Below are 11,788 nucleotides of genomic sequence, written 5' to 3'. Positions count from 1 at the left end.
TTATCTCTTAAAGAAAGATAAAAGAGGGAAAATAAAGTGCATATTTATATAGTTGCATTAAACTTATATCATGTTATATTATACATTGAACAAACCGGATATGCTTTAATGCATTATGTGCTTACATCACATACATAGGCTGTGTTCCAAAATTCACTGCTAGTACTGAAAATCTATAGCGTAAGTCACGTAAGCTATAGATTTTCAGTATTAGCAGTGAATTTTGGAACGTAGCCATAAAGTTGACACTGTTAATACTCACTGTAATTATTCTTTTGCATATTTTTTGTTGCTCAGCCTACATAAAAGACAAAACTGGAAATTTATTAAAAATATGATCAACTGCACAATTGGTACAAATTGATGAAATTAATTTTTTCAGAAAATTTTTTAATGTAGTAATAACGACAATATACAAAACATTTAAATTTAATATACTGCTTTTCAATAATTTTATTTACATGTAAGAGATTCTTCCAAGTTTATCTTGTCATGCTTGTATTAAAAAATTTTTAATAATGGGAACACAAAATTATTTCTATGATATATATTATCTACAAGAGAGAGAAAAAGAAAGGTCAAAAATATACATCCATATATTGTATGAAAGTTAATACGTTTAGTTAAAGACAAATAAGCAAGTGTGCAACCACTGTTAGCTGCAATTCCATTTTCGCGCTCATACAATTAGACTTTTGTATTTTACCCAACAATCTTTCTTATTTTGAATTATTTCTTCAATTACTTCCACAACTCTTTTTGCAAAATGAAAATTTCGTGAACAATTACATGTATATACAAGTAATAACACTAATTTTCTCTATGCATGAAAAAGCGAATGTGAAAGAATAACGCGAGAGAAAAAGCTCAGCTTATGGAAGTTTAATTCATTAAGAATAGGGATGTTCAGAATATGAAGGCTCGACTGTACGATATAAGATCGGACTATATACATCGATCGGACAAGTATTCTTAAAATCGACTATTAATTATTGACAATAATATATACTAATATATACTATATAATATATACTATATACTATATATAATATATAATATTATTATATATATTATATGTATATATAATAATATATTATATATTATATGTATATATTATATGTATATATAATATGTATATATAATATGTATATATTATATGTATATATAATAATATATACTAACATATATAATAATATATACTATATATTTGCCAATAATTGAATAATCATTTCAAAATATTCTCCGTTTATACATGTTTAAACACACACATACGCACGTACGCACCTATACACGCATGCATACACAACCTTTGTAATTATAATATTGAGCATCCGTTCGTTTCCATTGTTTTTCGTCGAAGAAATTGTCTCATAGAATTGGTTTAACACACTTTTTAATCTGACTTAATCTGACTCCCCTATGTACTTAAATTCCACTGCTATTGTTCGTTCGTTAATGGTACTAATTATAATTTGTTTTGTCTAAAAAGACGACATAAGTTATATAACGTGCTTAACGATGACGTTATTAACGATCTTTTTTAACCATCGAGACTATATTCCGGATCTAAGGCCGAATGAGAAACGTTTACATCATCGGAATGGGTCTCGTATTGATAACAATTTTCAATCACTAAATTTGCGAGTTCTTTTATACGTTCGTATGGTCTGGGATCCGCTATTACTGTGTGTAGTTTCTCCATCCCTCCTTCTTTTACTACCAATGCGCAATATTTGAATGCTAAAACAGATCGGATTATATTGTAAAATAGTCGCAGACACGAATACACTAATAGATGCGCATATATATTCAACAACACATAATACAAGCATACATTAATATCGAGCATACATACGATATACTTTGGTGAGATTGGCAAGAGCCCAAGCAGCCCAGTGTTGACAAGGAGAAGTATGATATACATCCAATAAACGCAATAGTGGTCCGAACGAACGATAATTAATATTACGCTCTGCATTTAAATCCCAACTTTCAATTGCTTGTACCATGTATTTAAGAACCTCGTTACGCGTCGGCTTTTCTATCGTCCAAGCTTCAAGACCATCAGATGCCATGTGTGCCAATATACCAGCGGCATTATATGGAACCTGTACAAGTAAAGAAATATATCTGTTGCTATTTTGAATAATAAAAATGTTCAAATAAAATTAAAATAGACGATTAACAATGAATCAAAGAAAAAGAGAGAAAAAAATACAAAACCTCAATTCCATCGCTATTAGAACGTAACAGACTGGCAAAAACAGTTACATATCGTTCTTGCATAAGGTGGATCCGAAGATATTCAACTTCCGCCACATTGCCGAGTAAACCCATCATATTTCTCAACAATTCTTCCTTATGTGGATATTGCTAAACGAAACAAATATTATTGTATCATGAATGAAAATAACGAATTAAGCGCACAATGTAATCATAAACAAACATGTATAATAAAATCATACCTTTACACATAAAAGGAAAAGCGCCATGCCTTTCTCATCTAAGAATCGTTGGCAATTTACGGATGTTTCATCCGTCATATTCCACATTGTTGACCATGCGACTTCTAATACATCATCAAATATACCAGATTCTACTCTATATTCGACCAATTCTAACATAGTCTTAACACAACCCAATTTGCCAAGTAATCTCTTTTCTTTGCCTTCCACTTGACAAGCCAAAGAGTTTAATAAATATATACCGATTCTTTGAACAAAACTTTCTGGTTCCGAATGTTTGGCTGAATGAAGAAGTACTTTTACTAGCGCTTCATAATTTGACATCTACAAAAGTAAGAATGATGCTGAAGACACAATGTTATGAAAGTTATATTATTATCATAAAAATGATTAATATTTTTGCTACATATTCAGATGAAAAACGTTTTCTATCTATGTAAAAGTCGCGCAATTTAATTGCAGAGAATTTATTCGGTCAAACTGCACACTACAATTATGTTGCAATGCAAAAACTTAAAAGATTGAAAATAATACGAACCACATCTTGTGGTATGCGGAATTGACACAATGCCAAACAACCATTTCTCATCATAGTCTCCTCATCTCTATGCGCGCTCATACCGGCAAGTAAGGTACTAATAATCCTCCTCTTCATTCGCGCTACTAGTTCACCTTTTTCCTTCATCTTCACTATGTAAAATAATGTAGCACTGCAACATATATCGATATAGTATTAAAATTTTATTAGCACAATATTAATGTTTTCTTAAATTTTGCAATTACTTTTCTCGGGAATGGAAAATTTTTAAATAATAAAGTTTACTAGAGAGAAAAAGAAAAAAAGAGGTAAGAAGAATATTGCATATACCTTCCTGATATCTGTATATGTTTCTGAGCTGGATGCTTTTCCATTGCTTCCAAAACAGTACATAGTGCTTGATCCATTCTATGACAATTTTCATACCTAAATACATGATACAAATCGCTCAGTACTTTTTGTAATAATTCTTGCTTATTGTCCATACAAACATGAGCTGCAATTAATATTTGATCTTCGTTCGCATCACCAGCCACCTGAAAATTGAACCACGTCAAAATCAATATTATATACAAAGAAAAGATTGATGTCCTTATATGTATTCAAATATAATCATATATTACAACTCACAACTTTGGCAGGTATATCATGCCTCCTGCAAGCACCATGAGCAGTACCATAAAGTCCTAAAAATTGTAACGGCTTATTTATTCTGGATGCGAGACCAGGTATGTCAGAAAGTTGACCAAAGTTAGAATCTTCAATTTTCGTATCGATGGGACGTTCGGCTACACCTCTACCCGCAAGATTTGTGCCGCCGATATCTAAGGATACTAACTGGGGTAAACCATTCACTAAATCACATAAAATCTTATTAGGATTATCAAACTGTCCATGCTTGTAATTCGATTGTGAAATATCCAAATGCCTATAAAAATATGTCTATTAAATTTATATTGTTCAATATAGATTTATATATTATTTAGCAATACTTGTAATTCTAAGAAAATTTTACACTTATATGATATACCTTAAATTCTTCAACTGACAGATGTTCCTAACAAAAGACTTTGGGTCGGTATTAACTTTGACATTGTACAAAGTTAAAGATACTAAATTTGGTACCAGATAATAAAATTCAAAAGTGTTAATGTCAAAACTATTAGACAGATCCAAGTGCGTGAGATGGGTTAATCCTTTTAGAAGTATGGCATATTCCGATGCAGGTATTCCTACATATCCTAGTGCCAAACGTCTTAAACTTGGTGTCTTAAAAACATATCCTCGCTTGTAGTAATCGATGGATGAATCAGCTGCAATAAAACATTGCAAACAGTTTAACTAACAATTTGCTTGTCAAATGTTATTACGATAAACTAGAATAGAATAGCTCAGCAATCTCACCTGCATTTAAGCTTGACGGTACGACCATTGAAGTCCCGTGAAACGCTAAATTGTGCAGATTCTCCGAATTATCATTAATATACTCGATACAAAGTTCTGTTAAATTACTACAATCGGTGAGTTCTAAATCGTAGAGCTTGTGATTGACGAGTGTGTTAACCGAGACATCGGTTAAGCTGCAATTGGAGATTTTAACGTGCTTTAGTCGAGTCGCCGTTAAATTCTTGAAAATCGAGAAGAAACAATCGTCGTCCTCGGTCGCCTCGCTGTGCTGAGCATATTCGATAATCTTGTCGCATATCTCGCTCGGGAAGGTTATTCCCTTTCGCAGTATGCGATGACCACGTCTTCCCTTTACCGAGATGATGTCGAGATTCTCGCAGATCAGCTTGAAGCACAAATCGGTGAGACGTTCCGGGCCTACATATTGATCCGTGTGAAATAAGTCATCCAACTCGGCCATTCTCTCGACGCAGCGATTATTTATTGGATCGCAACCGAATCACGCATGAGAGAAGACGCCTGCTAAAAAGGTACCCTTCTCTGTGCAATTTCGGCTATCGCGAATATGCACCTGGAGAAAACGATAAACGTCCAATAAATGTCCGAGAAACGTCAAACGAGGGACGGACATCAGCTGGAAGCGCGCGACATGGCGTATGTCAGAAATGTTGTTGTACGCCAACTATCCGCTGACCGCATTTAGCTCTCTCGTCCAGTTGTGTTTAATGTAACGTGTAATCGTCACGCATCGTAAAAAAAGAAACACGACCCGCGGACGAGAAGTGACGTTAGAAGCGACGCGGCTCGACCCTGATGCGGCTCGAATCGCGCATCGAGAAGTAACGCGACGCGATTTCCCTCGATCTAGAATTCTCCGAGAAGCTTTAGCTACAGCTGTTGCCACTGGACTGTCGCCACCACCGTCGCTATTATAATCGGTATCGCCTTTACCACGCTCGTTGCCAACAACTTTTCTCTATATCTTTTCTATCCTCGTTATTTTTCTTGCTCCTATTACTTATTTATGCGTCGCGCCGTAGATTTCGATGTTCCTTCATATTACTGTGATCCCGCATACGTTACTTAAAATAAGACTTTATCGATTACAGTTTAGAGTTTACGCGTGTAATGTGCATATGTAGAATATATTATATAGAATGTGTGATATGTCTAGAAAAGGGCAATGTTCAATCGAGACTAATCGATTGTTCGATTTCTCTCTTATCGATTATTCTTTTTAAATTCGATTAATCTCTCATTCCCGATGTTACTTGATTTCCTTACATTTTAATAAAAAATAAATTTGCCCGTGTGTAATATTTAAAAGTTACTATTGATATTAAACTTATCATATAATTGTTTTTATCGTTGTTTTAGAATAATTGTTTATTAACGATAACGTGTTAAACCCTGGAAAATTATTGCCCCAAAATATTTAACATTTCACAATATTAACTTTTTTATAAATTTTAATTTTTCGAGGGAGGAATACAATTATAAAAATTCAAGTAGAAAGTGCTAATAAGAATACAATAACTAGGCAATAGAAATACCTTCACTTCCGGTTTAAATATTATCAGTCACATCATATGTATAGATAATCGCACATCATGATCTGAAATTGTCGAAGTTGAAAGTGAAGGGGTTTTTAAAAGTTTCTATATAATATGTAATGTAGAAGAAGGGATGCAGATTTCAATCTGCAATGACATGCTTTATATATATTATAGATAAAGACAAATAAATATTCGTGGCGACACTATTAAGTATCTCCTGTAATTGTTTGTAAATTAAAAAAATATATTCCTCTTTATTATTAATTTCATCTTATAATAAAGTTAATATTAAATTTTAAGTTTTTATAAAAATAGTTATTTTATGCACAATACGAATTGCTTATTCTTTAGATTAATTATAACTATACATTTACAAACACTTAATGTAGATCTTTTTTATTCATCTACAAAATCTTGTTATTTACAGATTAACTGTTCTTTTTATAAACTGAGATTCTATTCTTTTTTACTAGATTAATATTAAATTATTATTTGTTAGAATACCAATTATATAGCAAATTTTTGGCATCTAGAATTTTTAAGAATTTTTTTCAATAACTAATCAGTAGAACAACATTTTCATTCAGTTCATATACATACCATTACAAAATAATAAAAACTAAAAGAAAACTTCATAATGAAAACAATGTCTTTACAATATAAATAAGTAATTGAAATATTGCAGAATAGCAGAGACATTTGCGACAATTTTAGAATATAGAGAGATTCCTTACTTTACCATATTCCTGCTAAAATCCATTAAAAAATATCCTTAATGGAAAAACTTAATTATCATACGAATCCATTAAAAGATTACCGTCTTTATCTTTTAATCGTTTCCTCCCACTGGAATATCGTGTTTCTTGAGTACCATCCGCATACACTATCTTTACAGTACCATCGGGATACTCTCGTCTCTGAAACATTTTAATATTATACGGGATATTAGTCGAAATATATTTATAAGCTTTGATAAAAAAAACGTAATGATTTATACGAAGTAATGAAATGGTACATTTTAAAATAATAAAGTGGAATTAAACTCGTTCTTACCTTATGCTCTTTCGTGTGAATTTCTCTCTGGCCATTCGACAAAGTCAGAATTTTATCGCCATTAATAAAGGTTTGCGCTACTGTCCCATCTGGTAAGGACCATTTCTCCGTACCATCCGCTTGTGCTACTCGTATAGCGCCATCCGGAAACGATACTTCAACAGTACCATCGGATGCACGTTTCTCCACTTGTCCGCTATATATTTTTTACTCATTAGATTTTTACTCATTATATTGATTATTTAAGTACAAATAAAAATCAAGCGCGAATATAAATAAATAAACGTAATAAAGAGACGACATATATAAGGATATATATATATATATACCATATATATATATAAGGAGATAAAAACGTACTCGGGAAATTCTAAGATTTCCAAGCCATCAGTAGTCGTCGTATGCCATGTCCGAGTCGTAGCGTAGAAATATTTTACTTTACCATCCTTGTCAGTCTCACGAACATCTCCATTGTAATAAATCATCTTTGTAACTTCTCGATCGGGAAAGACTTTTTTAACATTACCGTTCGGATACCAGTACTCTATATGTCCATCGGAATATTGAATCTGTTTTACGATATCTTTAGTATTCCCTCCACTAGTCCGATGATGAAGAGAGGAGGGACATGGTGAAGGGTTTAAACTCTTGTCAGGCAATCTTATATCTTTATCTGATGGACTTTGATTCATTTCGTGTGATCTATAGAACGGTATTTCTGTATTGCTTGTAGTGCAAATCATTGTACATCTGAGGTCCTCGTTTGTGGACATGTGTTGAGATTTATCGTTACTTTTATCGGATGTTTCATCGTTCCTTGCATTCCGTAATTGCGTATCTGTCGATTCACTCGTATCTTGATTAATGTAAATCGAATTTTGATCTTCCAGAAGATCCGATGTTGCGTCTTTCAATAAATTTTCGTATAAAGATTGTTTTTTCTTCGCGCTACTCTTCCCCTCGAATGTTTTATTGCATTTTGGCCGTGAACCAATCTTGGCTCGTTTAGATTCTACTTTATTATTTACAGATATATTCTTTATTTGTTCAAAATCGTCATTTACATTAACCGATTTTACAATCGATTCTATTGATTTGCTTCTGTTTTTATCTTCATCATCATCGTCGTGAGTAGAAGCATCCGGAGAAGTATCTGATAAATCTTGAGACGCCTTCGTTGGAAGCTCTTTGGACGGAGCCGCAATGATACGTTTATTAATTTGGTTGATAGCTTTTGTAATCATTTGTCCACTTGTGCTCTTCCTGATATTTTTGATATTTGTTTTTTTAATGTTCTGCAAAGTCGCGATTTCTTCTTTCAATTTTGAAATTTCTACTCGTAATACGCGAAGCTCACTTTTATACCTCGATTCGGCGGCATTCCACCTACTCTCCCTGATATTCAGTTCGTCCCTCAATTTTTCCAATTGCTCTTCCAAGCTTTCCACCTTCTGTCTTTCTATTTTATTTTGTCTCGCCTTCTCTTGAGCATCGCGAATTCTATTCTCCATTGCCATTCTCTCGCGTGCCAGTCTCTTTTTTTCTTCTTCTAATCGGTTTTCTATTCTTCTTTTGTTTTCCTCAAAATTTCTTTCCTTCTCCGCATATTTTTTATGCAATATCGTCTGATCTTCTTGTAGGTTTCGACGTTGGAGTAACAGAGCTGCACTTTCCTTTCGAAATATGTCAATTTCTCTTTCGAGTTCTAATAAACGGCTTTTTAAAAGTTCTGATTCGAAACCATTCATCCGATTTGTTCGATCTTCGTATGGCTGATCGATCTCCTCCGCATTCGAATGTATTTTTTCTATTTTCTCCATTGTTATTTTTTCTAGTTCATTTCTTAGTACATATTCTTTTCTTTCTAGCGTATTCAGTCCTCTATGAGTATCTGATAATAATGATGATGTCGATGACTGTTCTTCGTCAGATGTTTGAATAATTTCTTCCACTATTGTAGACTCGTTATCATCGTACATATTTTCGTTTGGCAATTCGTTTTCACAATTCAAAGCATTTTTTTCTTCAGGAATATTTACAGCTTGCGTTAGACGATAATATGAATCTTTCATTATATTTTCTTGCAAGAATGATCGTCTTGAGGCATCAATTGCTTTTTCACTATTTGTCATTTTCAGGGGAGACATTTTTCCATCATTTAACGGCAATTTCTCTTCAATGTCAGACAATTCCGATGAATCAGTGGAATGATCATTCCAGTCTTGTTTCTTGATTTGATCTCTCAAGAGAGATTTATCTGTCACGTCAGTTGAATCTATAGTTCTATATTCGTTATATTCCGAGAATCTAACGCGATGATTTACACCCGCTTCATCATCGCTCGCTACATTATTTCCTTTGGAAATATCTTCTTCTTCATCGCTATCTGATGACAATGCTACTATCTCATGATTTTTTAAATAATCTGTATATGCTCTATTATTTTGTGATATTTGATTGACAATTGTTGAATGTTTCTGTATTTCCTCTTGAGTATCATTTATAGTATCCGAGTAAGGCTTGATGGTGGAATTACGAGAATGTTTACGAATACCAAAGTGCTCAAATTGTTGTATCTTGGGTTTTAAATTTCCTATATGTGTAGATCGCTGAGACATCGATTTCTGCTCGATTATATCGCTAGTTTGTTCGTCATTTTGCTGCCTTACTACGACATCGCCTTCACTGTTTGCACAATTTAATCTCTTCTTTATTTTAAACGGTGTGGACTGCTGCAAAAATGCAAGGACTGTGCTTGATGTTGAACAGAAACTAGAATTTTCCGCTTTTTCTTCTAAAAGTTCAAATATCCTTACCTCCTCCAATTCTCTTTCTGTCTTTGAATCAAAATCCAACATATTCATTTCTTGCAAATGTTTGGATTGATTAGAAGTAACATTATATGTAGTTTGTTTACTTGGACTAATATATTCGGTTTTATTAAGGATCTTATTTCTTGGTAATGGAACAGTTTTTAAATTTAATTGTCGTTTTCCACTTATAATAGAATTATTTGGAGATTTGGAGATTACATCTTTATGTATAGATTTCCTGCTTTTATCACTTTTATTAATACATGGTTTAGAAGACAAAAATGTATTATGTTTCTTTGTAATTGTTGACTGTTTTGAATTTTTAGAAATCTTAAATCTCGAAAGTCCTTGGCCTTTCTTAAGGAATGGTTTCTTTGGTTTAGTTTCTACATCAGTGCACACATTTGACATAGCTTCTAATTCTCTTTTCAATTTCTCTTCCAGTAATGTCTGAAAATCTTTTTTAGGTGAGGGAACAGGAATATCATCAACTGAAATGTATCTATTTGAAACTACATTATCCGATGATAGTGGTTTTATCCCTTCTATTAATAAATCGCTACTTAACTCTTCTCCTTGTGACAATATACCAGAATTAAAACGTTTTACAGAATTTTTATTTTTATCGACGATTGCAGAAATATGATCTGAATCCTTAGTTTCTTCATTTTCACAAGTTTCGCACAATGCATTAGCATTTGTTGATACTCCTTTGTCGATCATTTCAAATGCATTATTAGAATTTTCTACACTGCATTGCAAAACTGAAGTTTCATCTAATATTGGCTCTGTTGTATCTACCTTTATCTCATGCGTAGCATGCATGTTTTCTGTATTTTCTATAATATCATTAAGATCACCTATTGTCAAACCAAGTACTTTGCAAATACGGTCCTGCTCATGGCTTAAAACTTCTCTTTGCATTTGTTGTTGTTTTAATAGCTTTTCTTGTTGTTCTATTTGCCACTGCCTTAGTTTTTGTAACCGATCCACTATAGAAGCTTCTAAATCCATGGCTTGCAATATCTGAAATTGTAATTATTATTGTAAATTAATTTTGCTCTCTAAATAATATCTAACAATCTAAGCAAGTAATTATATTCTTGTATATACTTGTTCTATATATTATATATTACACATAATAATTTCTAAATCTACAAAAAAAAGAAGTATTAAATGTAATAATTAAAATCTGAATAAAATTCAATGTTTCTGCAAGTATAATTTCTCAATATAAGAAGCAAGAAATAACTTACAGAAATAACTTACTTAAGGAAAGCATACAATGCCTTTTTGAAGGCATTAAATAATGTAATATTAATGTGATATAGCTTTTGTATGTTTGAATGTATTAAAAGTTAAACCAAATAAAATGCATTTAAACTGCAGATAAATCCAAAGCGTTTTAATCTAAAATAATAAAATAAAAGCATTATTTATAATTGATATTTATAATACTTTTCTTTTAAAATGACTCAAGATTTAGTATTTTATTAAATACTCACCTCTACAATACAAATACGATTTTAAAGTCATAAATATGTTGGACGCTTCATTGTTCATTTCAATCAAATGTATTGAATATTTGTTCATTCACTTTCTTTCACAGGAAATGATATAAACAATCTTATATATATACACTATAATACAATATAATACACAATCTTATAAAATCCTAATTATATTGATAATATATTTCTAAAGAAAATTATACAGTATCAAACGGTTATCATTTCAAAATGCCATCTTTATTATTGTTTGAGATACCAGTATTACCAATCTAATAATTCTGAAAGTCCATTTTCATGAAAATAAATGCAGAATGAGTGGATTGGTTATCCGCTAGGAAAAATGATTTTTATAGAGAGAATCCTAAAATTTCCTATTATGGAAACTAGAAGATATGTATGTATATATGCGCGCGCACAAACAATTATATATTTATATAAGATTTTT

General features: G+C 32.0%; 2 protein-coding genes across 3 annotated transcripts; both read right to left on the bottom strand.

Moving 5' to 3' along the window:
- Nucleotides 1–1,212: 1,212 nt before the first annotated feature.
- LOC105251546 (protein zer-1 homolog) lies at nucleotides 1,213–5,562 on the bottom strand. The gene is made up of 9 exons (XM_011258426.3): nucleotides 4,408–5,562; nucleotides 4,034–4,316; nucleotides 3,634–3,931; nucleotides 3,334–3,539; nucleotides 3,004–3,175; nucleotides 2,466–2,789; nucleotides 2,224–2,373; nucleotides 1,856–2,108; nucleotides 1,213–1,740 (listed from the first exon to the last, which is right to left on the bottom strand). Exons 1-9 carry the CDS (start codon nucleotides 4,868–4,870, stop codon nucleotides 1,541–1,543), a joined length of 2,349 nt encoding a protein of 782 aa, XP_011256728.1. The 5' UTR covers nucleotides 4,871–5,562; the 3' UTR covers nucleotides 1,213–1,540.
- A 1,062-nt stretch (nucleotides 5,563–6,624) lies between these two features.
- On the bottom strand, nucleotides 6,625–11,446 carry LOC105251545 (centromere protein J). Of its 2 annotated transcripts, XM_011258424.3 has the most exons (5): nucleotides 11,338–11,446; nucleotides 11,102–11,242; nucleotides 7,380–10,858; nucleotides 7,020–7,215; nucleotides 6,625–6,883 (listed from the first exon to the last, which is right to left on the bottom strand). In XM_011258424.3, the coding sequence occupies exons 3-5, from the start codon at nucleotides 10,844–10,846 to the stop codon at nucleotides 6,752–6,754; spliced, it is 3,795 nt and encodes a 1,264-aa protein (XP_011256726.1). In that variant the 5' UTR covers nucleotides 10,847–10,858; nucleotides 11,102–11,242; nucleotides 11,338–11,446; the 3' UTR covers nucleotides 6,625–6,751. The 2 variants fall into 2 exon arrangements, with proteins under 2 accessions (XP_011256726.1, XP_025270973.1); XM_025415188.1 differs by lacking the exon at nucleotides 11,102–11,242.
- Nucleotides 11,447–11,788: the final 342 nt, after the last annotated feature.

The sequence above is a fragment of the Camponotus floridanus genome, unplaced genomic scaffold (genome assembly GCF_003227725.1).
Source record: "Camponotus floridanus strain SB8 unplaced genomic scaffold, Cflo_v7.5 scaffold115, whole genome shotgun sequence".
Taxonomy (NCBI): Eukaryota; Metazoa; Arthropoda; class Insecta; order Hymenoptera; family Formicidae; genus Camponotus; species Camponotus floridanus.
Note: the sequence above shows the minus strand (reverse complement) of the source record. Positions and strands in the feature narration are given on the sequence as shown.

What these genes read in the sequence shown, in the direction of transcription:
- LOC105251546 (XM_011258426.3), bottom strand. Translation starts at nt 4,870, where the DNA reads ATGGCCGAGTTGGATGACTTATTTCACACGGATCAATATGTAGGCCCG. An exon ending in ATGATATACCTGCCAAAGTT is followed by an intron (nt 3,540 to 3,633) that starts GTGAGTTGTAAT and finishes TTCAATTTTCAG; the next exon opens with GTGGCTGGTGATGCGAACGA. An exon ending in TTTTCCTTTTATGTGTAAAG is followed by an intron (nt 2,374 to 2,465) that starts GTATGATTTTAT and finishes TGTTTCGTTTAG; the next exon opens with CAATATCCACATAAGGAAGA.
- LOC105251545 (XM_011258424.3), bottom strand. Translation starts at nt 10,846, where the DNA reads ATGGATTTAGAAGCTTCTATAGTGGATCGGTTACAAAAACTAAGGCAG. An exon ending in GAAATCTTAGAATTTCCCGA is followed by an intron (nt 7,216 to 7,379) that starts GTACGTTTTTAT and finishes AAAAATATATAG; the next exon opens with CGGACAAGTGGAGAAACGTG. An exon ending in TTCACACGAAAGAGCATAAG is followed by an intron (nt 6,884 to 7,019) that starts GTAAGAACGAGT and finishes AAAATGTTTCAG; the next exon opens with AGACGAGAGTATCCCGATGG.